Below are 25,600 nucleotides of genomic sequence, written 5' to 3' on the forward strand. Positions count from 1 at the left end.
AGGAGCCAGGGAATGAACCGGCAATCTCGGGAGACTCTCTCGGAGCCACTGCTGAGGAATTGAAAGCTTGTTGCTACTTCCCTCCACCTCCCCCCTGTGATAGTGGAACGACCCAAGGGGGGAGGGGCTCTGTGTGTGCACGAACACAGTCCTGCATGCTGAGTGGACAGGACGATCCGGGCTCTGTCGAAACAAACAACAGGCTCTACGTTAGGGATGTCCCGATCCGATATTTGGATCGGATCGGCCGCCGATATTAGCAAAAAATGCATGGATCGGCCTGCACGGGGAAATCCCGATCCGGACTCCCGATCCAGTTTTTTTTTTTTTTTTAACTCCGGTCCGTGTTTTCCAGCGCACCGATGTAGGTAATCCATTCCAGTTTTTTTTAGGTTTTTCCCCAAAATCCGGTCCGCATTTTCCAGCACACCTAGCGCACACCTCGCGACCTGTCCAGCATCCGCTAAACAACAACAAGACGGACTTGTCTGTGCATGTCCAGTGTTTCCCCTACCATTGTACAGGCCATAAAATCAATATGCCAAAAATAAGCCACCTATCAATCCATTCATAAATCACTAATCATTTACATTAGGAGCGCTTCTGCACAGCACAGTAGACTTGCTCCGCAAGACGCGCAGCCACAACAATCCTCGCTGCGCGCTCCCGCTACGTTCTTCTTCGTGTACTTTACGCGCTTGATGTTGTTCCGATGCCGCTCCGCCTCGTTAAACCACCACGATGTCACTTTCTACTTTGAAAACACGGAAAGTTGACACTGTATTTTGTAAGCTGTTGCACTCTTCGGACTCGCGGTGTGAGCGGAACCGGACCGGCTTCCGCGCTGCCTGCTCGCACAGATCCGCTCGTGCGCACATGCGCTGATGCAGGTCGAGTGTTGTCGATAAATATATGCACTCCTTCAAAACAACATCAAGCCATATTGTGTGTAGTATTAGGACGTGTGGGAGGATTGTTTTTGATAAGATGTGGAACTCCGAGTTAACCTATTTCTACCCGAATTTCTATTAACTATTAAGCTGTTGAGTAAACCCATAACTTATATTTTACTTGATAAAATAAGACAATATATGCACTCATATGTCGTTGTAGTATTTTACAGTATCTGTAGCTATTAATGTTATGCTCCTCATTTTCCAGACATATTTTTCCGGCCCCTAATTTTGGATCATTTCCATCAACCGGCCCCTTAATAAATCACTCTCTCCTTTAATCCTTGAAAACCTTGAATACACTCTGGTTGAACAAAAATGTTGAATGCAAATATAATAATTGCAGACTGCTTGCTGTGCCACCTGACAAAAGACCTGACGCGTCTCGTCTGTTTAGGGTTATTCGGCGGGTACCACCGGGCCTGAAAAAAATTCTAGGGGAAACACTGATGTCCCACTAAGAATTTAAAGTTATCGATAAAAATGTCAGCTGTGTGGGATTATTTTACCCTAAAAGACGAAAAAGACGAAGAGGCGGAGTGCAATACTTGCCACAATAAAGTCAAGCGTGGTGGTAAAGCGGTAAGATTGACTATTTATTATTTTGTCTATTTTGTGTTTATTTAACCCTGTTAAGAATAAACAGGTCAGCTTCTCATTACCAACCATTGTGGATTATTCAAACTAACCTAATTAAGTTGGCTAGTTGTTCTTAAGAGTAAAACCCTTTTCAACATGAGTCTGACAACAAAATAAGTAAATATCTTTAATCTTTAATACATGCTTGGATCGGCCGGTATCGGTATCGGCCGATACTAAAAGCTACAATATCGGTATCGGATTGGAAGTGCAAAAAGCTGGATCGGGACATCCCTACTCTACGTGCACGTAGAGGCACACTTTCTTTTCTAAACCCGGATGATTTATGTTGTTCGGAGCATAGTGTCGGCTTCAGTGAATATGATCAAAAAAATGTTGCCGAGACTTTAATGAAAGTGAACAACAATGCATGTCCCCCCCCCCCTGTAGCATCCTTTGGCCCATGATACACACTTACACCAAGTTTCATGAGAATTGGCTGAGTGTTGCTGCTAATAAACAGACTGTAGTACTGAACTCTGTGGGCTTTAAGCGCCTACTTTGGATTGTACTCTGTACTGGTGCATTGCCAATTAAAATCCATTGTGTTGATTTGCAGCGCTAATGTGGCATTATGCACTTCCACTAAACAGAGGCGTTAACTCGGCTATTAGTCATAGCCTGAAATAAGCATTTTAATGCCACATCTTTGATGAATTTACAGTCATGTTTCATAGATCTTAATTAAAAGGAACCACAAAGACTTCATAGGAGACAATTATTTGTAACTTTCTCTAATGGTGTTAATTGATGGCGAATGATGAATATTCACAAGTGGAGGTGTTGTTCTTTCGTGTTTGCCTTCTCGCTCTTAGTGTTTTACTCAGTGGTCCTGTAGCTGAGGCTCCAGCGCGCGCGCACACACACACACACACACGCACACACACACATAGATACTCACGCACCCACAGTCGATGCCCTACACAAGCCCTTTAGAAACCTTGGCAGCTTACAAAGGGAAGAATTGTTGTGTGAACTTCAGTAGCCAGCGAGATAAGAGAAAAATAATGAATCCCAACACATGTTCTAAATTGCGTTGCATATCATTGTTTGTACTGGACTTTTTCAAGCGGCAGCAAGGCGGCGGGAATATGCATTGATCATAATGAATGGAAATGTGATACGGGCTCATTAAAAGATTTGTAAGTAGCAATGTTGGGTCATTTGTGCATGCAGAGCCAGGAAGTGTGTGGGCTGTTGAAAAAGACTGAGAAGAAGAAAGAAAAAAAAAAAAAGGCTCAGTTGTTTTTACTTTTGAACATTAAGTATTCAATGAACACCATGTCAATTTCAAGAGCATGAGTGGGCAACAGAAGGTCTCTTCTTGAGTTTTATTTTTGAAACGCAAAACAAACGGAGCAGAAAAGACAGCGGGTTTGACACAAACATCAAGTCGCCGCATGTTGAAAAGCGTCACCCGTCTCCTGCTCTTCTTTGTTATTCAGGGCTTGTCAAGGCTATTTTTTAACCACGCTGTGTCTCCCATGTTGTATTAAACTTAGGCAATTAACTTGACCGGCCATTTTCATCTGCTTCTCTCAATCAACGTGACGCACACTCTTGAAAAACACCTTTTTGTCCCCCCCATCTTCACTTTCAGACCCATTCCTGCCATTTACAGATTGCCAGGGATTCAATTTGTGCCACAGAAATGTCCCATGCAATTCTGAACCTGATCAGAGGGTGAGATGGGAGTCTCGGCGCTGAAAGGAGACCTCTGACTGCTGGGCATTGGCTGTGAGAATCATCCTTGTCGATGTGAATTGTTACGAAGGGTAAGAGGTTTAAAAGGAGGCAGATATTACATAAACACCATGACCAGCAATTGAATCATTGTGCCTCGGACTGAACATCTGCAGTCAGGGGGTATCCACTACATCTCCATGCAGCAAATTTGACTTTTTTTCAGATATTCAGAATTCAATTTAACTCCTTGCTCTGACTTAATACTCTGTGTGTAGTGTATAAATTACATTTCCCTTCCATAACTGTCACAAACGTCCAGACAAAATCTGATCTGTGAGTGTGCTCCACCTCGCAGCTCAGCCTCGAGCTGCGCTTCAGTACTCCCCTAATAGTGTGGAGAGCTGCTCGCTCCCACATACCCATCACCTCCGTCACCATCGCTCACATCAAAGTGTCAAACACAGGGCAGTGATGTCACCGGCTGGAGCAGACGATACAGTGCGTGGGAACATAATGGCACTGCAGATAAACCGTAGACTGTATGTAAGAAGTTGATGTAGTCATTGTGATGTCACTCATCAGTTTGTGGACTACGGTTTTGAAGCCTCCAGTAACCATTTTGGCCGCTGCCATCTTGAAATTTCTGCAACCAGTGAAGGAAGTGACCATATTCGGGCTGCGGAGGAGCAACGGATGGCTCTGACAAACACAAGTAGGAGAGCTGCACCCTTCCTGGATCTGGATCCATCTGGATTCTGGTGTGAAGCTGCTAACAAAGTTAGCTTCATAAGTCAAGGTCAACTTTACAGCTAAGTGGTAAAGTCGTCTTAGTGGCTAATTGTATTGGGAGTGATGGAAGCAAGGCCGTGGTAGCGACCTATCAATCACAAGTAGCCCCACCCTAAAGCATCCCCTGTTTATCGTCTTTCACTGCTCTAAATGAACATCATGCTGGATTGAAGCAGACTTGAAAGTAGAGACCATAAACTCATGTTTACAATGTTTACTGAGATAATACACCAAGTGAGGCTCATTTTCTCATAGACAATCAGACTTGCAACCAGAGGAGTCGCCCCCTGATGATCAGTACAGAGAATGCTATATGCTATGAATGCTAATGAATTTTTAAAAAAACGGCCTGATGCTTGTGGTTCTGATAATCTGGTTCAATTTAGAATCTAAAAGTAGCATCCTGAGATAATTTCAGCTCTAAAACGGGTGAAATCATTTTGCACAAATGTTTCATTTCTCCTTGATCCTATTAGCAACAAGCACTCAGGAAACGGGTCTCTCGTAGTATATGACACTGACAGTGTCTGTTGAATTGACAGACTGCTTGTATCACATAACACTCTTGGCTCAGTGACTGAGTGTTAAGGACCTTACCACTCAGAACTCAGAACTAAACAAAATATGTACATGTGGCCCTAATCCTCTTCTGTAATATGAAAAGATCAACACCACTCTCCAGTCTGCGCATTAAGTATGGAGCTGGAGGCAATTAACTTGGAGTAGCAACCCATTTGCCCAGCAGAGTGCACTGATGCATACCACAGCCATACAACACTGAGAACCAGCGGCCTGTAACCGTTATTACAGCACAACTCATGGTTAAAACTACAAACCAGCACAAGCAAATCACAAGGACCAACATAATCCACTGATACATTTCACACACTAATAGAAGTAACATTTGCATTATGGAACCGAGCTGAAACGAGTATCCGGTACGGATAAAGCACTTTTGCCGAGTACGAGTATTATACGAGTAATACGAGTCAATATCTGTGCTCGGATTAAATAAAAATCCTCATTGGGTAGCTGACTGTGTCTGCGTCCTGTGATATGCTACAGCCCCTCCCCTACACACTCGCAGATGTGTTGTTGTGTCCGCTCTGATCACTCACACACAGAACACACTGCATGAAAAGTCGGATTTTCGTCCCTGTAAACGCCCGAAAATCTCCCTAATTTTCGGGAGTTAACGACAATTTACAGGCTGCGAACGCCGCGTTCGTCTGTGCCGAAAATTGTCGGAAACGAACCACAGCGAAGGCTCTAATTAGCATATGAATAGCGGCGAAACCCCGCCTGGCCAGAGATGGCTTGAATATCCTCACTCAGGATTGGATGAAACCACTAGTTTTAAACAAGTATAATCGCTCGTGATTAGTTGGCAGATCTGGTCATTATAAATGTAAAGCCAACCCACGTTGGCAGATGTGTTACTATTGGTCACACTGGGTCTTTTAAACAAGAATAATCACTAGTGATTGGTTAGCAGATCTATCACTATATATATACACACATATATTTATTTTTATTTATTTATATATTTATAAATATAAATATGAATGAATTTATTGAATTGCCAGGAGGAAGTATTCAAAGAAAGAGCTTTATTGACAACACAACACACAACTGTACAAATTTGCCCACACAACAAACAAATGAACTGTCGACATTCTTTCCGAATTTGGTCAATTTTACAGCCGCCTGCGGTGCGTGGCCCTGTACTTGGGAGTCTTCTCTAATCTCGACTGTAGAGTCGCACAGAGCTCGGTGAGCTCCTGGCTACGAGAGGATGGAGGTCGCACAATCCATCCAGACACCCCGCCAACGACGCCGTCCTCCTCATCAGACATCATGTCTGTGGTGGCGCACTTCCAACGGTCCGCCTCATCGCCAGCAAGCACACTCCGTCTCGCTTCCAGCAGCTGTAAAACAATCAATAAAGACAATCAGTACTGCTCGATGCACTGCGCATGGACACAACACATCTATTAATGCACCTGAAAAATAGGTTTAGGTAGGTTTGGTCACATTGACCAAAAACGGATCTAATAAATCTAATAAGTCTTACCCTCTTTCTCCTGGAACGACTCCGAGCTGACGTCTTCACAGCTTCCGCCTGCGATGTGAGATCAGGCTGTGTGTGTCTGAAGCTCCTGCGTACCGTTTTATAGTATGTCTTACAGGCAGCTGGAAAACAATTAAATGAGTGGTATGAATAAGAAAACTTAAGTCACAGTAAAATTAAAACAAGGAAGAACTAAAACAGTAAAAGTTACTTACACACAATGGCGTCACTATCAGCGTCATAGAAATCCGGACTTGCGGACAAAGCTCCAAACAAGTAAGAGGTCACAGCTTCGTTATGAGGCGAGGTTCGTCTGTGAAAACAAAATGAACAGTTAAGATCGGTATCTACTGTTAATCTATTTCCTTATACAGCAGAATGAAAGCATATTCTTTAAATCGTACTCTTGCTCCGGTTCGTAGCGCCTACAATTCGTCTCCGAGTTGTGAAGACGGCGTACTGCTTCCTGTAAAAGACCAACAACATACACTTAACAAAGCAACTTAACGTTACACTGGTTCCTCTCTCTTGTTCTTTTACAAGGCTACTATGCTACTTTTAGCTTGGACTATTAGCTTTTAAGCTACTTTTAGCTTGGGCTTGCTTTGCTAATTTTAGCTTAGCTAGCAGTCACCGAACATATTCTTACCGCAATCATCCTGAGAGTCTCCAGCAGTCCTGGGACATCCTCAGAGTCTCCAGCAGTCCTGGATATAAGAATTATAACATTTAAACCACATTTTCTTAAGTGAAGCCTCTCAGAGCAGCATCCCTGCTGCCGGTGAACGTGAACGTCTCCTCATCGTTCCCCCCACTGAATGAGGCGCCCGGTGTCTGCATCCGTCCCTTTAACGGACAACGGTGCACGGCGTTATTAATCACCGTTAGTAAATATATAACCACGGTTTAACATAAGCACTATATTATTAGTTAACGTCGGTAAAAACGGCACATTTTCCGCTTCGCTTGCGCTCGCTAACCTCTATAGTTAATTACCGTCAGTAGGCTAGCCGGCTAGCAGGACCTTCGATTCGTAACGTTAACGTACAATGCCAACAACAATAAAGTAACGTTCATTATCAATACGATTTAAAAGTCAGCTGGAAACATAAAAGTCATGTTACAGTATACTTACATGTGTACGCGGTTTGTGTCAGGCTCCTCGCCAGAATCACCGCAGTCGTCCGCCATTATCCAAAACTTGTGAAGTCAGACGAGCCGCAATGCATTTTGGGAAGTTGAGTAGATTTAGCAAGGTCCGCTGTACTCAGAAATTCTTGCCAATGCAGTATACATCCGGGCATTTCTCGCGTGCACAAATTCACATACTATTGTATGTGAACGCACTACGTACTCAAATTTACGTCACAATTAAGTACGAGTAGGACGTTAGTATGGCATTTCTAACACAGCCGAGATCTATGATCTATGAACCCATCCTTGACCCTCTAGCAGAACTACGACCAGCCATTATAAAGCAGTTTATAGTTGTTAATGTTGTGTCAAAAGGTACTGCATTTAAACATGTTACTGCGCAAGTTTCCTGGCTTCATCCCCATCCGGACAGACATTTTTATGGAAAGCCAATAGAAGTTTGGAGCTTGCAGGGAACAGACACGTCATACCCAGCATCATTTCTGCCTGTTGAGCGCATTGCTGGGAGATGTGTGGTTAACACATCCACTGTGCATTTAAGCAAGACCAAAGAAAGGGTCACTGTAGTCATACCACTATGCACAGTGGTTGAGCTCTAGGAGACTGTGATGTTGTTTGCATGAATGTACATTTTACCTTTGTGGCAAAGCCTGATTAAAAGTAATTGTTGAAGCAAATTGTTTTGTGTATCTTTGAATGAAGATGAAATTAAGTTATATCTTTGAATGAAGATGAAATTAAGTTAACACCTTTCAGAAAAATGTCACCTGGGGGGAAAACTCCCCCTGCTACCCTGATTTGCATTTGTATAGCTCACAGCATTTTCATTTACATGTTAAAGCCTCCCCTAAGATTACGGGGAGGGGGGTCATGGGGGGACAACTGCCAAGCAAGGCCCACGTCAATTCCCGGCAATTTACGGTTTGTTATTACTTAGGTTGGTACTTACTTATGAACTAGTAGAGTTCTGGTACTTCGTTCAGACGTGGTGCCGACTCGCGTTGCGTCTCTGCCTGTCGGAGATTTTTCTTTTTCTTTTTTTAAACGTCATCTGGCTGCCTGGCTCTAACACTTTCTTGCTGTATTTCGTTAAAAAATAAAGCTGGTAGTGGTATAAATATTGGAAATCAAGCTACACACACACACACCAGGAAAACCAAAGAACAAGTGTCCATTGAGCACCAGAATCTTCGGCGAGGCCCTCTATGAACCTCGAGTGAATTCATTTCTGTGGACATGGCTCGATCAATTTCTCCCCACTTACTGCAAATTGAAGCAGGTGTGAAAAATCACGAGTGGATAAATTTGCCATCGCATGATTGAGAAAGAACTTAAGGAGAAGCAGAAAGGAGGGAGCAATAGGAAGGAGACTCTCAGGAGCACCTAAGGGCACTTCCAGAAATAAAGTGTGCATACCAGAGGCTAGGGTTGGGTACCGAACCCTGTACTTTTACCGGTACCGACCGAAACACGTCGGTATTACCGGGTATTGGTTCACGTAAAATCCAACGGTGCCAAATTTCGGTACTTTCACGTACATCCGGAGCAGAATGCACCAGCTGATATGCCTGAGTGTAACGTTATGTCCAACTCGAAACAGAAAGCAATTATGACCAATTTAGTGCTCCATTTACATGTAAACGTGTGTGTCTTGTGCCAGGAGGAGGCATACATCATAAATCAGAATAATATTCCTTAAAATGACTTAAATAATGGTGAACATTGACATATGGAACGCACCCACTGCTCTGAATCACGACTGGATCATGAGTCATCATGACAACGCGATTGCTGCGGCGACAGAAACTAGCAGCACACCGGCAGCTAGCAACATCGAGTCATCGCCGGCATCTCCAGGTAGGTTAACTATGTAATGTAGGTATTTGGATCGGTTGTTGGTAGAAGTGTGCAAAGTTGAATAACTGGTTAACGGTTGTAATGTTATTATCACCACCCTTTGGTTATTCCAAAATGTATAGAATCAGCAGCGTAGAATCATAACATGGCATAGCAACTAGCATAGAAGCTAGGCTATCCTATTACGGTGAAGTTCTGCTAACTTTAACGTTCAGTATTGGGGGTCGTTAACTAATCTACAAAAAGTAGGTTAGAGCTTAAATAAATTAAAGACCCTTAAAAGCTGTTTATTGACTTCTGTTCTGTGGACTGTGTCGAGTTAACGTGAGTTGCCTAACGGTATGATGATGTTACGAAACTGTAACTTTCGTATCTTTGTATCTTTGTGTACAGGCTTCCTCCACACCCTCAGAGCGGGTGTTCTCTACGGCTGGGGACACAGTGAGTGTGGAGCGGGCAAGGCTACAACCTGAAAAGAGTAGATATGCTGGTCTTTCTGAAAAAGAATTACACCGCTTAGAATTGCGTAGTAGTAGCAGCAGCAGTGCTAGTTTTTTTAGCTTGTTTGAGCTTGACTCTGTGTGTGTGTGTGTGTTTTTAAAAAAATGTTTACTGCCCCTACTCTGTGCGTTCATAATGTTTTATATGTTTAGGGGGGTAATACAATGTTCAGATGGCTGTGTGTGTGTTTTTTTAAAAACATGTTTGCCCATACTATTTGTGTGTTTATAATGTTTTATATGTTTAGGGGGGTAATACAGTGGGGTTTTGGGTGTTTTGGGTGTTTGCATTCTGTTTAATAAAATGTTTAAACTGAGAAGTTGTGAGTTTTTTTTAACTGTAATCAAATGTTGTAGTCGTTAAAACCAGTCGTTACAGTTCAGTTACAGTAAGGTACCGGAAAAAGCATCGTTGGATACCGAGACCGAACACTAGGCACCGGCACCGGTACCGATATCGGTTCAAATGTGAAAGGTACCCAACCCTACCAGAGGCCTTGCAAGCTGAGAGGGGCCCCAACATATCAGCAACAAAGTGGATATTCTGTACGGAGCCCGTCTACAGCAAGACTCGGACCGCTCTCGAGACTTTTACAGCATATAACTCCAGACTAAAGGAAATAATGACTCATTTGTGAGCGTTTCACACGGCTTCTCGAAGCCTCGTGTGTTTATGGGCATATGCAGCCTGATGGCGAGTAAATGCTGCTCATCGGAGCGTGACAGCGTCCTCCTGCCTGATCACTCCCAGGCACATACCCAAAGGATGGCTTCGCCCACACAGAGGCTTTGGTAATGTTGTTTCCATGTGTAGTTGAAATGAACCTCTTCTCAGCAGGATGTGTTAAGCACCAGGTCTGAAAGCCCACAGATTAGACTGTTGGCGTGGCAAGGCGATGTTCCCAACCTGATCCGAACGTTGCAGGACGAGTGTGGCCAAGACACAAGGTGCATGTGAGCAAAGTGGCGGGACAGAGAGGAAGGAACAAGGACAAAGATTTAAGAAAAAAAAAGCACACAAGATGGAGAATTGGCAAATGAAGGGCTTTTATAGAATCCACTTCACGAAATGTTTATAACACACAACTGAACAGAGAGCTCAAGACTTTTTCATCATGTCAACCTATAATCTAGGATAAATAGCTGGAGGAATTTCCAATTCTACCCATGTATTTAAAAGGAGAAGATTTAAGTTAAAGCAGATAATAACCTGCTTTTTATACACGTAAAAATAATAATTTAAAAATAAAAGATGAAAGTGCTCAGAAATTGTTCTAGAAAGTTTTTTTTTAAATAAATCAATAATGAATTAGGTCTAACTAAGCATTTTGATGATTTACGGAGAGTTTGAGGTCCAAATATAGGGCCCTAGTTTCGTAGACCAGGCGCAGTCAGCTTTCAGCGCACCTGCGCCGCGCCGACGGGGTGTGTCCGCCTGGACTTTGCAAGTTTCGTGCACCGCGCAGGCTCGCGCAGGCTCGCGCAGGCTCGCGCAGGCTCGCGCAGGCTCGCGCAGGCTCGCGCAGGCTCGCGCAGGCTCGCGCAGGCACACCTCCCGTCTCGCCCACCGGCGCAAGTGGGAAAGAGGGAGGAGAAGAAGGCGTGAGTGGGAGACGAGGAGGAGACGAGGCGTGGACTGGGATTAATACAGCCGATTCAGATCTTCACCAATCAAATGAGCTCCTCTCCTCACCTTTAATGCGTTAGGGGAGGTTCAGTGCAAGATCCATCACTTGACAACCCGATGACAGAAGCAGCGCCGCCGCTCCCACCACGCGCATCACACGCTGTGCGCGCCTATAATAATAATAACAATGCCGATATTATAAAAAACAGGAGAGAGAGAGGGAGATGTTTTGGTCCGAGAGGCTGAGTTTCCGTTACGCGTGCCATCCGCTTTTGATCTGACGTCAGATGTGATGGGAAAATCTATATAGATATAAATTCACGTGTTGATTCAATGAGTTGCATTAAATAGTGTTTGTTGTGATTATTTATTGCATTTAAATGTGCCTGGAACTGTGGAAACCTGCCTGTGAGGTCTCGGTGACGTGTGCGCACTGCGTGCCGTCAGCCAAACTTCCACTCCGCCAGCTGTGATTCGCCTTGAATGAATGGACTTTATTTACGCCTTGCGCCGAAAGTAGACCAGGTTGGAGCTGGCGAGCTTTCAGCGCAGTCTCGGCGAGGCTTTTTGCCACGAAACTTCCGCTACGCCAAGCTGAATCTGTGACGCCTCCCCCTGCTGCGCCGCCACACCCATCTTGGCGCAGGCGATCCACCAAACTGCCAAACTGACGGTGCGCAAGGCTGCGCGGGTCGAAACTTGCATTGCGCCGGCTCCGCCACCCTGCGCTGCCCTGCGCTGCGCCACGAAACTAGGGCCCATTATGTTTAATTTATTTATTTTTAAATCAAAGAAAGAACTTGACAAGTAGTAGTTGAAGAAAGTGTGGAGATTTTTTTTTTAAATAAATAAAATAAATTGGGTCTAATTAAGCATTATTAATTTAGGGGAAAACACTATTTGGAGCGCAGACTCTGTAGCTCATGTATGTACAGTCATAGAATGCAAAGGAATCAATTACTACTACTAGTACTTTTACTATTACTACTACTAATTGCTACAACTGTCGTGCAAAGTAGTCAAAGTGTTTGTGAACATTACTGTGATAAAACCCAATTAAAAACTGCACAGATCTCGTCAATATAGCATACGTCTGTTCTAAATTTGATTCCTGCCATAGCTGAGGAGCAGCTTGTAAATGTGTTCGATTTGCAGCTCGTCCTACAACTCCATGTTGCGTTGACAGCCCTCCAATATCTGAAAGTGAGCAGATTATATAGAGAACACCGCTGCACAGCGGAGATGGGGCTCGGTGGTAAATTGGGCATCGGCGTGGCCATCAGAACGCACGCGCAACCAGAAATAGATTCCCTATACGACAAGAGACGAAGTGCGAGGCCGCCAGCTGAGACGAGTGAGTTTCTCACAATGCTTGCAAGAGCGTAACGTGACCGACTCTTCATTAATTAGTGACAACAGCATTTACTCGCGTGTCTGCAAGATGAAAAACTGAGACGTCTTTATTTTGTGATTCACCTGCTTCTGCTCCAGCAGGACATGTCCCACATCTCTGCAAGCATCAAAGCTCCAGAGTAATCTTCTTAGACTGACAGACAATATGTCAGCCTGAATCCGTCTGAGCGACAGAGCGAAGCACTAAATGCCTGACATTTCATAATGCAAATAATACTGTCCCTGTGCATGTTGTACCTCCACTCGAGCGATATGCCAGAGGCCCCACGGTGAGGCAGCTCTTTGCCAGTAACCTTTTTCTCAATGCCGCTCTGCCGATACTCTACCAAACAGCTCGATTGATTGGCTGATTACTCATCGTAACATTGAATTATTCTGTATTATTCTGTTAAAAAGATCAAGTAGTAGTATAAACATGTTTCTTATCGTACGAAGGCTCATGTGTGCCTGTTTGTTCGGGACCAGTCTAGTGATTACAGATCAAATTACTGAGTTCTGGATATTTTTTTAATCCTCTGAATCATTCCATGAATGACATACGATGCACATTTAATACATGATCACTTTAAAGGAGTCATCACCCGGAAATCGCAATTTCTCTTGTTAAAACATGCATATCTGTGTTTGACCTCAGTTGAAACTTGCCTGAAAGGCTGGAGTTTGAAAGTGGCGCCGTTTTTTCGCTTCTGCTCTTTTTCCGAACAGGAATAGCACACAAGGGTGTGCATTCCTAAAGCACGAGATTTTGATTCTGCGCCTTCGGTGACGTCACCGTGGCGGCTACTTGCATAAGCCCACCCCTCTTTCACCACCCAACCCCGCCCCGTCCGCTACCTGAAATCGCCGAAGCGCCGCCATTATGTTTTGGAGTCTGCATGCAGGCAAGCCCCCCCGGCTCTGTCCTTCCTGCGGCGAATCAACGCGCGCCTCATTACATATTATACAATGCACATCCGGACCAGTCAAAACCTTGCGCGTAATCTCGCGTGATAAAATCGCGGTACGAAAAAGGGTCAGAACAAGCTCAATGTTTGATTAAAATTTTTTTTTTTTTTTCTAATAAGTTTTACGAATTGATCCAAAGCGATCCAAGGGGGGCTGGATACGTATAAAACCAGGTGATGACTCCTTTAAAAAATATATTTTTTCAAAAAAGTCTGATTTTGTCATAACTGGAAGTATAAGAGTGTGAAAATAAGTCATTAGAAAGACGACACACCAGGCAGCAAGTTCTGGTTCTAAAAAGTCAAACCAAATCTGAACTGCCTTAAACCTGCATTCTCTTTACCGGCCATCAGGGGGCACTCCCTGGGGAAGTCAATGAGACAATTACCCTACTACCACCTGTAAACATGAGTTTATGGTCTCACTCTCTAAGTCTTGACCTTGAATTATGTGAAGCCACCTTTGTTAACAGCTTTGCACCAGAAACCAGATGGATCCACATCCAGTGAGGGTGCTGCTCTTCCGCTTCCTCTTTCTTGTGTTCATCAGATCCACCTGTCGTTCCTCCACAGTCCTAATATGGTCACTTCCTTCACTGGTTGCGAATAATCCAAGAAGGCGACGGACGAAATCCAAGATGGCAACAGCCAAAATGCTGTACTCGAGGTTTCAAAACCATAGTCCACAAACCAATGGGTGATGTCACCATGACAACGTCCACACCTTATATACAGTCTATGCTACACACCCAAAGGTGACATGTAGCACGGCAGCATCGACGGTAGTGTGACTCACTGAATGGTGTCAGAAATAAGATGACCCCGAGCATACCAAAACCACAATGGTGTGCACACTTACACGACTCTTCAAGCGAAGCTGCTGTGCATCATATGCAGCATGTTGATGCGTACATGGTGGCCTCCCGCAAGCAACTACCGGCTTTCTATCTCCGATCAACGTTTTGAGCTTTTTAAATCCCCCCGGTGGCGGGTCGCGCACATAACACGTCTTCAAAACGTCACTTTCTGTTGCGGCTTCCCGGCTCTCTCCATTCACCCTGGAGTCGATTCTCCTGTTCCGCCTCTGAGACGACCTTCATTGCTGCTCAGAGGCAGAACGGCTCTGACACCCCTTTCCGTCTCCGTACCGTTTACACTAATGACGTTGTGGGAAAAGGGAGTGATAATCCCACAATAAACATTTTGCCATCATTCACTAAATTCAGTAAAGTCCATTCAGCTGCTCTTGGCATATGTCTATGTATTTTTAACTCATAATACATGTGTCCCTGTATCTGCTGTATGTGTCCTGTGGCCAATGTTTCATAAATCATAATTATACCCTCCAATCTAGTCTGACATACAGGCTCCCAGTGATGTGGGATGGTTAAGAGACAAGCTTTGCTGAATGCCTTAAAGGTTAAATATTAAGAGCAGCAAAGTCCTTATCTAAGCTCCGTGGCTTGTTGTTGACTCATCTCTTTATTTATACACTCAGATTGTAAAGATTGAGGACGTCTGTTCCTGCTTGAAGTGGCAACTCTCCATATTTAATGCAAGATCCTCTATTCTTGCAACGCCTCCAGGAAGATGTTTGCGTCAACTGAAAGAATCGGGGCAAATTGTTTCATAGATACACAGGTATCACCGACTCAAACAGGGTTGCTCAGTAGTAATGGCTTTGGTTTTGAGGGGGAAAATACAAATTGGCAGAAGTAAGAGAAGCAATTATAAACCATAAGCACGGAAGTTATAGTCATAACTGTAACTGTTTTTGACATTTTCAGGACCCCCACTGTGAGGTTGCGTGCTGTCGTGAGCTACAGTAGTTTGCCGAGCTCACAGGAAACACCTGAGGCGCAGGATGGAGTTTCAGTGGGAAGCGAAGCAGAGGGCATGGGAGCCGGCGATACGTGTTTAACTGTAATTGGCTTTGTTACAGACGGGGCTAAGTGGTGTGGGTGGAACACGGAGCGCTGCAGTCGTGGAACAGTCAGGACATTGATTCACCGAGAGCAGTTTGAGGACAAACTTCGTTTTTTTTTTTAAGGGCACCTAAAAAGACATTTTTATCCGTTTCATTGCCTTGAATTCTCCGTCCATGCTTATTATAGTCCCACTCTGAAGAAGAAGAAGAAGAAGAAGCAGTTGTGTCGAGATATCAGTGCTTGCAGCAAATGAATACATTTCAACTGCGTTCCAGTGCTTTTTTCTGCCCACAGTCTTTTTTCATCCCATGTTAATTAAAGTTTAAAGCAATAATCTAAATTGCATTTAAGCTTGGATAATCACTTGGGGATACAACATAAAGCGTGTTGTATAGATTCTGATTTATGCTCCGATTCAACAGGAGGAAAAAAAATCTTTCATCTCTTTTCTCCTTGTACATCCAGTAATTTGTTGTCTCTTGACGAATGCACACGATGCTGCGTAAAAAGGCAAAGCAAGTAATAAAATGCATTGGACCGTGATGATAGCAGAGACACGTGACGCGTTAATGCTCTGAGGAGATCGGCTCGTCAGGGACGCCAGCTGACATTTCTGCTGAATGAGAGTTGAAATAACTCACTGCCAACATTATTCTTATAAATATACATTATTTATACTTATATTCTGAGTTTTTTTTTTACCAGAATAGTGGAGGACGTGATAATATAATCCAGTCAATCTGCTTTATCTTTGGATTTTAGATTGTTGGAAGGACAAGCTACATTGATGTGCAGGCGGGGGAGTATATGAAAATGTCATGTGACGGTTATCCTGGATGAAATAATTGTGATGCATGATATTAGCCTGGGGCTGCACGGTGGTGTAGTGGGTAGCACTCTCGCCTCACAGCAAGAGGGTCCTGGGTTCGATTCCCGGGTCGGCCCGGGTTCCTTCTGTGTGGAGTTTGCATGTTCTCCCCGTGTAAGCGTGGGTTCTCTCCGGGTTCTCCGGCTTCCTCCCACAGTCCAAAGACATGCAGGATGGGGATAGGTTCATTGATGACTCTAAATTGCCCGTAGGTGTGAATGTGAGTGTGAATGGTTGTTTGTCTCTACATGTTGGCCCTGTGATAGACTGGCGTCCTGTCCAGGGTGTACCCTGCCTTCACCCAATGACAGCTGGGATCGGCTCCAGCCCCCCCGTGACCCTAAATACAGGATAAGCGGTAGAAAATGGATGGATGGATGGATATTAGCCTGATTATTACCAAAATATGCTCTGAAAATAACACTAAAATGTACTGTAATCTCATACCATTTTGTTAAGAAACACATCTTTTTATTGTGTCATAGTTCAGACATGTGTAATCATAAATCATCTCCCTGCATGAATAAATGATAATTTAAAATTGTTATATTATTACATGTTACGTCCTGTAATCTTTTTAAATCTGGCTGTTTTCCTCTTCTCTACCATGACAGTGAGCGACGCAGCTTTTGCCCTCCACTCATGAAGATATTCACAACTATCCCGATAATGATCTCCATAAAAGTTCACCGCGATCGATTTCAGGCCTTCACACACGCGACATGGGACGATATGAAAATTATATGATATGATTTTCCCGACAAAATAATTTCACATTGTCAAGTGTCACAACATCATCCGGATAATCATCAAAAATTGCTTAAAACACTTGAGATTTAAACCTTAAACATACTGGTATCACTATTAGTATTATGTGGAAGGCTTTTACTGTCAAAGATGAAAATGGAAGGGTCGGGTTCCTTCTGAGTGGAGTTTGCATGTTCTCACTGTGTCAGCGTGGGTTCTCTCCGGGTTCTCCAGCTTCCTCCCACAGTCCAAAGACATGCAGGATGGACCTGTCTGTCTCTACATGTCTCCCTGTGATAGACTGGTTACCTTTCTGTCTCTACATGTCAGCCCTGTGATGCACTGGTTACCTGTCTGTCTCTACATGTCTCCCTGTGATAGACTGGTTACCTGTCTGTCTCTACATGTCTCCCTGTGATAGACTGGTTACCTGTCTGTCTCTACATGTCTCCCTGTGATAGACTGGTTACCTGTCTGTCTCTACATGTCAGCCCTGTGATAGACTGGTTACCTGTCTGTCTCTACATGTCTCCCTGTGATAGACCGGTTACCTGTCTGTCTCTACATGTCAGCCCTGTGATAGACTGGTTACCTGTCTGTCTCTACATGTCTCCCTGTGATAGACTGGTTACCTGTCTGTCTCTACATGTCAGCCCTGTGATAGACTGGTTACCTGTCTGTCTCTACATGTCAGCCCTGTGAGAGACTGGTTACCTGTCTGTCTCTACATGTCAGCCCTGTGATAGACTGGTTACCTGTCTGTCTCTACATGTCAGCCCTGTGAGAGACTGGTTACCTGTCTGTCTCTACATGTCAGCCCTGTGATAGACTGGTTACCTGTCTGTCTCTACATGTCAGCCCTGTGATAGACTGGTTACCTGTCTGTCTCTACATGTCAGCCCTGTGATAGACTGGTTACCTGTCTGTCTCTACATGTCGGCCCTGTGATAGACTGGTTACCTGTCTGTCTCTACATGTCAGCCCTGTGATAGACTGGTTACCTGTCTGTCTCTACATGTCAGCGGAAGTATTGATGACAAAAAGAATCGGTTCTAAACAAATATATCTACATGCAAATTAATTGCACCCCAAAACAACCCCCCCATGTGTAAAGGCCTTTATTGTGAGCGCCTTTTATCACAAACCGTGATAAACTCTCATACCGAGATGTCCTGCCACTGATAAAACCCTGCTGCTCCCATTACATGAGGGGATCTCAGAGGCTCTGCTGCTGTATGAGAGCAGGTGCTTCAGGCCTGTGGAAAGTCAGGGAAACGTGGCTTCAGGGAAGAGGAAGGAGAAGGGCTGAAATTGCTTCACCTCTCCCACAAACAGCGCTACAAGACCCTGCCCTCCGGTAAGATGCTGCACGCTCAACATGAACAGCTTTAGCTGGACATCCGCTCAGCTGCTCACGTACTGGAGGAGCTCCTGGGAGGAGACCCCTCTTCTAGAGGTCACCCTCTGCTCTGCTGCTCTAATAAAAGCCCCAACCACGCCAACGGAGAATGCATTTTTTTTTTAATTTGTGAGAAAAATATTGTTGTGGATTGAATCATGTCAGTGGGACTAAAAGAAGAACATCTCAATGCTATTATACATTATTATACGAACAGATTTGCTGGAAACTCAGATGTGAGGAAATGTTTATCGACAGATGTATGGCCATCAAGTGTGCCTCTTTTGTACTCCGCTCACACACACACACACACACACACGCACGCTGAGCCAGAGATGTGCTTGACGGCCAACAGAAGTGCCACTGGGAACCCATTTGCTCATGTGGACAGCGTGCATCTGAAAGTGGGCTCGATGAGTCACTTACGCTGCTGTTGTGCCCGGACCAGTGCACCATGGCCTGGTTGTGGGACGAGTCTCCGGTCAGGGCGAACGTTGAACTGTTGAGTTTAAGCTCCTCGTGCCTCGGACCGGCGGCTCTCCGCTCCTCTCCGCTCCAGCGCAATTCAGAGCGCGCCGCTCTGCGTCCGGCCGCCGAGCGCGCGCCCTCTCCCGGGTCTCGGCTCTGGGCTGAACCGGGGGCTTTCTCGTCATCGTCACTGTTCCTCCTGGCGCGCTTTCTGTACCGAGTGACAGAAGCAAAACCCGCACCCGCGCGCTCGCTGCTCATTCTGTCATCGGAAACTTTCATCTTTGCCAATCCGCCGGTGTCGCCTCCCGCGCGCAGCTCCTCCGTATCCCGCCGCAGCCTCGGCTCCGCGTATTCTTCCCGGGTCTCCGGGGCGCATTCAGCGGAGCCCGCCGCGCAACCGAGCCGCCGACTTTCGGCGCTCGCAGCCCCGGACCTCTCTGCCCCATCTCCGCGTCCAAAAACTTCTCCCTTTAATCCCGTCGCGGAGCCGCTGGTGTCGAGTTTCAGCAGTAATTCCCGTGCACGCCACTTGTACCCGGGCTGGCACGACCTGCAAGTTATTTCGGCTTTGGCAACATGAAAGAAAGAGAGTAAGATCAGGAGCAGAAAGCAGACCGCGCGGTGCCACTTTGGGCAGAATATGACCTCCCTGTCCATCGCTGGCGGCGGGGTAGGATGCTGAGGAAGTCCCGTCCGGTCCTCCACGCGTCTCGCTGCCTTTTCGGAGTGTAAATTCGCGCTCGGGTGTGGAAGAGGAAGTGCTGCGCAAGTTGTGGCGTTGCTCAAATGCAGTGTTGTAAAAAAAAAAAAAAGGAGAAAAAAAAGTGGTCCAAGTTGAAGGATTTGATCAAATGAAGCCCCGCACGCATGGGGGAGGAGCTGATCCAGACTGAGAGATGGAGGATAATATCGGACTGACTTTCTCCATATTTGTTATTTCCCACCATATGGTGGCTTATAATTAAAGCAGTCAGTAATACAGTCGTTTTGTTCTCACACCCTCATTTTCAGAGAAGCTATTTCTGGGATTTTTTTTCTTTCCCGATGCAGATTTGATCAGCAGCGACCCTTCGGGGAAAGTAAATCACATCGTTTAGTGAATGGAACTGGATGATTTCACCTATAATGATCCAGTTCAGCTTCGGTCTCTTTAGGTGCGAACACCGGCTTCCAGTTGTTCACACTTATTACAGGGCTTTTTATTTTGCAACACACATTTTCTGAATCCACCAACAAGTAGGCTATAAATCTTCCCTAAATGCCAATTTTTCCATCCCAGCTTTACACACAAACCGTAAATAAATAGCTCTTAACTGCGCTTTGATGAGCTGAAGATAAACGCTGTTGTCATTTTCATATGCTGTAAAAACAAACTCAATGTGTTTATCAAGACTCATAAGTGCATCAGACACAATTACTATGGCGAGAGCTGCAGGCAGAAGCATTGCTTTTGTTCATCCTGGTTCATTTGGGGATTTTGTGCTATTTTGCTCTTTTCTTTCTTTCAGACTAATGGAAAGGAATACATGTGGCTGTTTATTTGGATTACTTTGGCTTTTTGAGTCTATACATTTCTCCTAATCTCGCCAAAAGTTACTCCACTCCGATAAAAGCCAGAACAATTATGGGCCAATGTTTCATTTTAATATGAAGTAATTTTCTGTATAGATTTTCAAGGGTGTTTTACCCGTAGTTTAAATGACATATTGAATTGAGGGAGCAAAAATCTCAACATCATTCACCAAACCTACTACGGCGTATTAGGGCCATTGTATGTCAACGAAAAAGTTTTGCGACTTTTTTCTTGTAAATTTGCGATTTCTTTTCTCACAAATGTATGGTTTTATAATCGCGTGAATTCGCAAATTTGGAAAGTTTCATTGTGTAATTCATTTTTTATTTAACTTCATGTTTTGACGTTAGTGCCTGTGAATGGTCCAGTCCATATACTATAAATCTACACAATGTTCCATTTTAGGGTTGAAAGAAATTAACTGAACAGAAAAGGTACTGCTCATGTTTGGCCTGCGTGTTAGAAATAACCTCATTTAGGGGAATAATAAAGGCTTTTATCACGGATCGCTATAAGAAAACTCACATTATGTTGATCGTGGTGAATTTCCATTTTCTGGATAATTGTGAATATCGTCCAATGAGTGACTTGAAAAAGTTATCTAGCTCATTAGCATGTAGAGAAGTGAAATATACAGGAGTTACCATTTAAGAATGAACAGACTGTCTTCATTTATTTAGAGGAACATGGGATTTATGATGACGTCATTTGAGATTGTTTGATTTTCACTAAAAAGGATGTTTGTAGATTCAGTGAAAATCAAAATGATGCATGTTGTTTTGTTGTGGTTTGTTTCTTAACAAAATGTAAGGTAAAGTGAGTCATTTTAAGAGTTTCAAGCTTGGCCAGGATAATAATAATAATCACATGAAATGTTATACTTTGCCATGCCTGTGCTAATTTACTTATTTAAATACACCATTTCAGGAGATCTGTCATAGTAAATGTCTGAATGCAAGTCATCAATCAGGTTCATTTTCATGATGCTGTGTTTGTGTTTGTAACATTTTAATGTTTGTAATGAGTAATGTATAATCAGCGGCTTATGTTGGTAATTGTCATTTTGTGCCGGTTTATAGTTTTGACCATTAGTGAGGTGTTCCATTCCTTGACTCCAGCATTTGCTGAGTTGTTGAACATTACACCATATGTGTGGGTATTGTGGCAGTGCACTACTGGCTAAAGGATTACTTACTGCCAACCATTACTATCTAATTACACCATTTCTGAATCATTTCAGCAGCACTAATTATATTCTTCAAAAATGTATGTTTTATATCTGCACCTATTGGACAGCGCTGCTTCGATCTGTGGCTAATATCAGCCAATAAAACCATGGCTCTAGTGCAGACCAGCACCTTTTAGGCAAAACACGCAGTCTGAACTAAATAATGAACATTAAAATACTTTTGTTAGCAAAATGACATCATGTTTAACCGTAGGATTTTGAGTGTCGGGCAACGGAAACGAGTGTAACTGGTGAAAACAACAAGGCTGGAAGTTCATCTCTTTGATACGAGCCCTGCAGCTCTCCGTGGCTAATGACTGGAGGTTATGGTGATTGCTGATGAGCACAAAGGGATATACAAATGGTCACAGACTACTTCACCAGCTGGCTGCTTTCATGATGCTGCCGAGAGGGAATAAAACAGGCAGATAGTGCCTCGGGAACTGATTAATTTTACCACAAGGAAAACTTTCTATCGGCGACTACAAATTAAGATTAAAAGACTAATAAATGATTATATAATTAGAGTGTCACACATCGTGTTAAAACCTGCCTCGACAAATGTTTCCTGCTAACACATGTTGCATCATGTGTTTGGAAATGTGCTGCATACAAACACATCGGTTTTAATTGGTCATATGTTCATAACGACCCATCTGTGGTGATTACAGCTTAATACTGCTCGTTCCGCCATTCTCCCTCTGTTGCCAGAGCAGGGAAGTATTTCCTCAGGGTGAGTCTCTCACCCTACCTTTTTAGCTCCTTGTGAATCCTAATGCTGACATTTCATTCTATGCATGTTTTTAATTTCAACGTGGGGGGGAGACTATGAATTAGATTAGGTTATTACTGAAAACATTCCATTGCTTTGAAAACGTAAATCAATTAGTGTTTTATCCTTGTTTAAAGTGTGTGTCCATTCTTGTCCCATCAAATTGGGGTTGTAGCAGAAAGCTCCCAGGTCCTGATGCAGTGGTTTAGGGAGCCATTCTTGGTGCTACACCTATCCATATCATCGGGGAGGTTACAGCCCGTGGGAATTTCGAGCAACTCTCGCATAGCAGGCCTCCACAGCGCTGTGTCAGCGCTACAAAAAGGTCTGCCTCCACACATTATCATTCTGCTACAGAAACCCGGTCTCGCAGCAGTTTGTGAACTAGTTGCAAAATTCATTCTATTGGTTTTGTGTGCAGGGACACAAATTATCAATGTTTTTCCTGTTGCTCAGCATTAAAACAATGTGGTGGAAGGTCATTAGGATCCTTTTTCATGGTGGACACATGAATTAAAGGCATCCAGGTGACTATGCAATGTTGCTAGTAACGTAGTATTAAATATTGAGAAAGACTACTTGTGTGTCCCAAAGTGACGCGTTCCTGCCAGATTTGCAAAACATATCTAAGAGGTTATGGTGCCTAAACCTAACATTTCTTTTGGTGCATAAACTTGTTTTGTCGCATAATGTTGTCCCGAAGGACAGCAAAGATTAAAATGTGGTGCAGGCACGAACAATACTTCCAATCAAAATACATTTCTCTATCCCTGATTCCCTGAGTGTAATATTAATACATGTCATCTTATGAATAGCTTCACATTTAATCATAGTTATTTAGTGTGTGCTTCTTCAGGCGAGGCAAGGTCACAAACAAGTGTGTCTCTCATGACCGAACACAAAGTTCTTACCTTTAAACTAGACATAATACAGACGCCTCAAACCTTGATTGTCACGATGATGTCTATTTGCTTCGACTCACAAATTTCCATCACATACATTAGTTTGGAAGTTGTGCGTCGCAACAAGTAAAACATTTTAAATTTACACAAATCAGTAGATTACGGTGGCCTTGCAAATTAGATAGCGGAGGATTATACCGTCTGAAGGAGGCGGCCAATGGGAGACTTCTACTTCCAATTGTTCCCAATGAGGCGAGAGCGTATGCAGTGGAGCTCTGCCTTCAGATAAATCGATAGTGACGTCACTTTAGAAAATAGAGGAGAAGCTTGAATTAGTTGTGTTGGTGAGACAGATACTATCAAATCATCGGCCTGTCGGACGTTTAATGTCGCTGGTTAGCGCTAAACGACGTAGGCTACATGTTATCTCTGACGGGTCGTGAGATTGAGCTGCGAAGAGCTCATCTATTCAAAGTATGAAGCAATCATCGTGATGAAAAAACACAATGTCACAGAAATACATAATAAAAAGCAAAGGGGCAATGATTGTCTGTTATGGCCCTAGGAACGGTGGCCCCTGCCCTGGAGGCTCCACTCCTTTGTTCGCTCCATTCCTTGTTTTCTCCTCCTCCTCTCCTGTACTCCAGGTGTTGCTGCAGGACCAATTGGTGGGGGTGGAGGTCGGTATTTAGGCTGGACCGGTTGCAGTCTCTCAAGCTCTCTCTCTCTCTGCCTCTGGATATCAGTCTGTGGTAGACTGCTGGTGTGGCGTATCGTACAGGGGCACTCGGTAGAGGGGGGGGGGGCAAGCTTCAATACTGATCCTGTTTCACACACACACTTAAGGAAAGCTATTTTTACCTTCATTAGGCTAAGTGGGGGACTGCCTTTTGTATTTCTGCTTTTTGTTTAGAGAGTCAGTGTGAGCCTCTTTAGTGCCTTAAGTTTACTGTGCAGGTTGTTCTTTGTTTGATTTAAGTACGAGGTTCTAGTTTAGTCGATTTAGTTTAGCTCTTTATTTTTAGTTTGATAGCTCCCCCTCCGGTCCACCTTCGACCCGACGTGTTTCTCTTTTGTCACCTTTTTGTTCGAAACTGTAAAAATAAAACAGCAGTTGACTTAAACCAATTCCATCTGGTTTGTTTTATGTACGTCCCTTTTCCCCATTCTCTATCAGTCAACAGTGCTGTAGTGATATATTGTCAAGATATTTTTGTCACAGAAACATTCAAAAAGTGTTCGGAGCATGTTTTTGATGAATCAATGGGATGAAGCGCTCCACAGCACACTACAGCTACTTCTGCTACAACACTCCCAAATATCAATATCTGCATCAACCTCAAATATTCTACATCGGTCAGACTACATACCATGTACTTGACTCTGAAATGCTGTGCAGTTCACACTTCCTTTCGTCCAGTGGTGATTGTGAAGCACCATGTGATCAGAGTTGATAGAGAGTCTGCTCAGATCCATTTGGGTCCTGAGTTGCATATAATAAGGGACCTGACCTGATCTGTTCACTTAATTCTTGGTTCAGGCTGCAACTGAGACCTGAGAAGATCTCTACTCTACAGTCTCCTGGGTCTGCACTATTACAGCGACGCAGAGCAACCTGAAAACTATCTGTATGACTAGACACTACTTGAGGTAAGAGAGGAAATATGTTTTTTGTCGTAATGTGAGTGAAACGAGCCTTTAAATTACGCTCTAAAAGTGAAGTCCGATTACACTCTCCCTTCATTTTGGGGAGCGATCTTCCCCAGTCCTGTCCTATCAGAGACATTAAAGATGATAAGTGTTGCCTCTCCTCATGGCACACAGCATTAAGCAGACATATTGTATTGGATTAATGGTGCTGCAATGGACAGGGACCACATGGCTCACAGACACTTATCAACCAGTGCTGTGCTCTGTGTGTGTGTGTGTGTGTGTCCTGCGGCAACACCTGTCCCCGCCTGGACTCTCCATCCATTCAGAGGTAATCGACGTCCTGCCAATAGTAGAAATTGATTTTTAAGGATGTTGCAGGAGGCAGTATGCAGGCCTGAGCTGTCTGGTTTGGATGATCCCCCAAA

General features: G+C 44.0%; 1 protein-coding gene across 6 annotated transcripts in view; it reads right to left on the reverse strand.

Moving 5' to 3' along the window:
* Positions 1-19,770, reverse strand: part of sorcs1 (sortilin-related VPS10 domain containing receptor 1) — a 274,281-nt gene extending 254,511 nt beyond the window's left edge. For 5 of the 6 annotated variants that reach the window (XM_084004951.1, XM_084004950.1, XM_084004952.1 and 2 more), the window contains exon 1: positions 19,003-19,770. In XM_084004951.1, coding sequence (XP_083861077.1) covers positions 19,003-19,704 — 702 coding nt within the window. In that variant the 5' untranslated portion in view covers positions 19,705-19,770. The remainder of the gene's footprint in view (positions 1-19,002) is intronic. The other variant, XM_084004953.1, reaches the window with a different exon arrangement.
* Between the last annotated feature and the right edge of the window lie 5,830 nt (positions 19,771-25,600).

The sequence above is a fragment of the Eutrigla gurnardus genome (genome assembly GCF_963514095.1).
Source record: "Eutrigla gurnardus genome assembly, chromosome: 3".
Classification (NCBI taxonomy): Eukaryota; Metazoa; Chordata; class Actinopteri; order Perciformes; family Triglidae; genus Eutrigla; species Eutrigla gurnardus.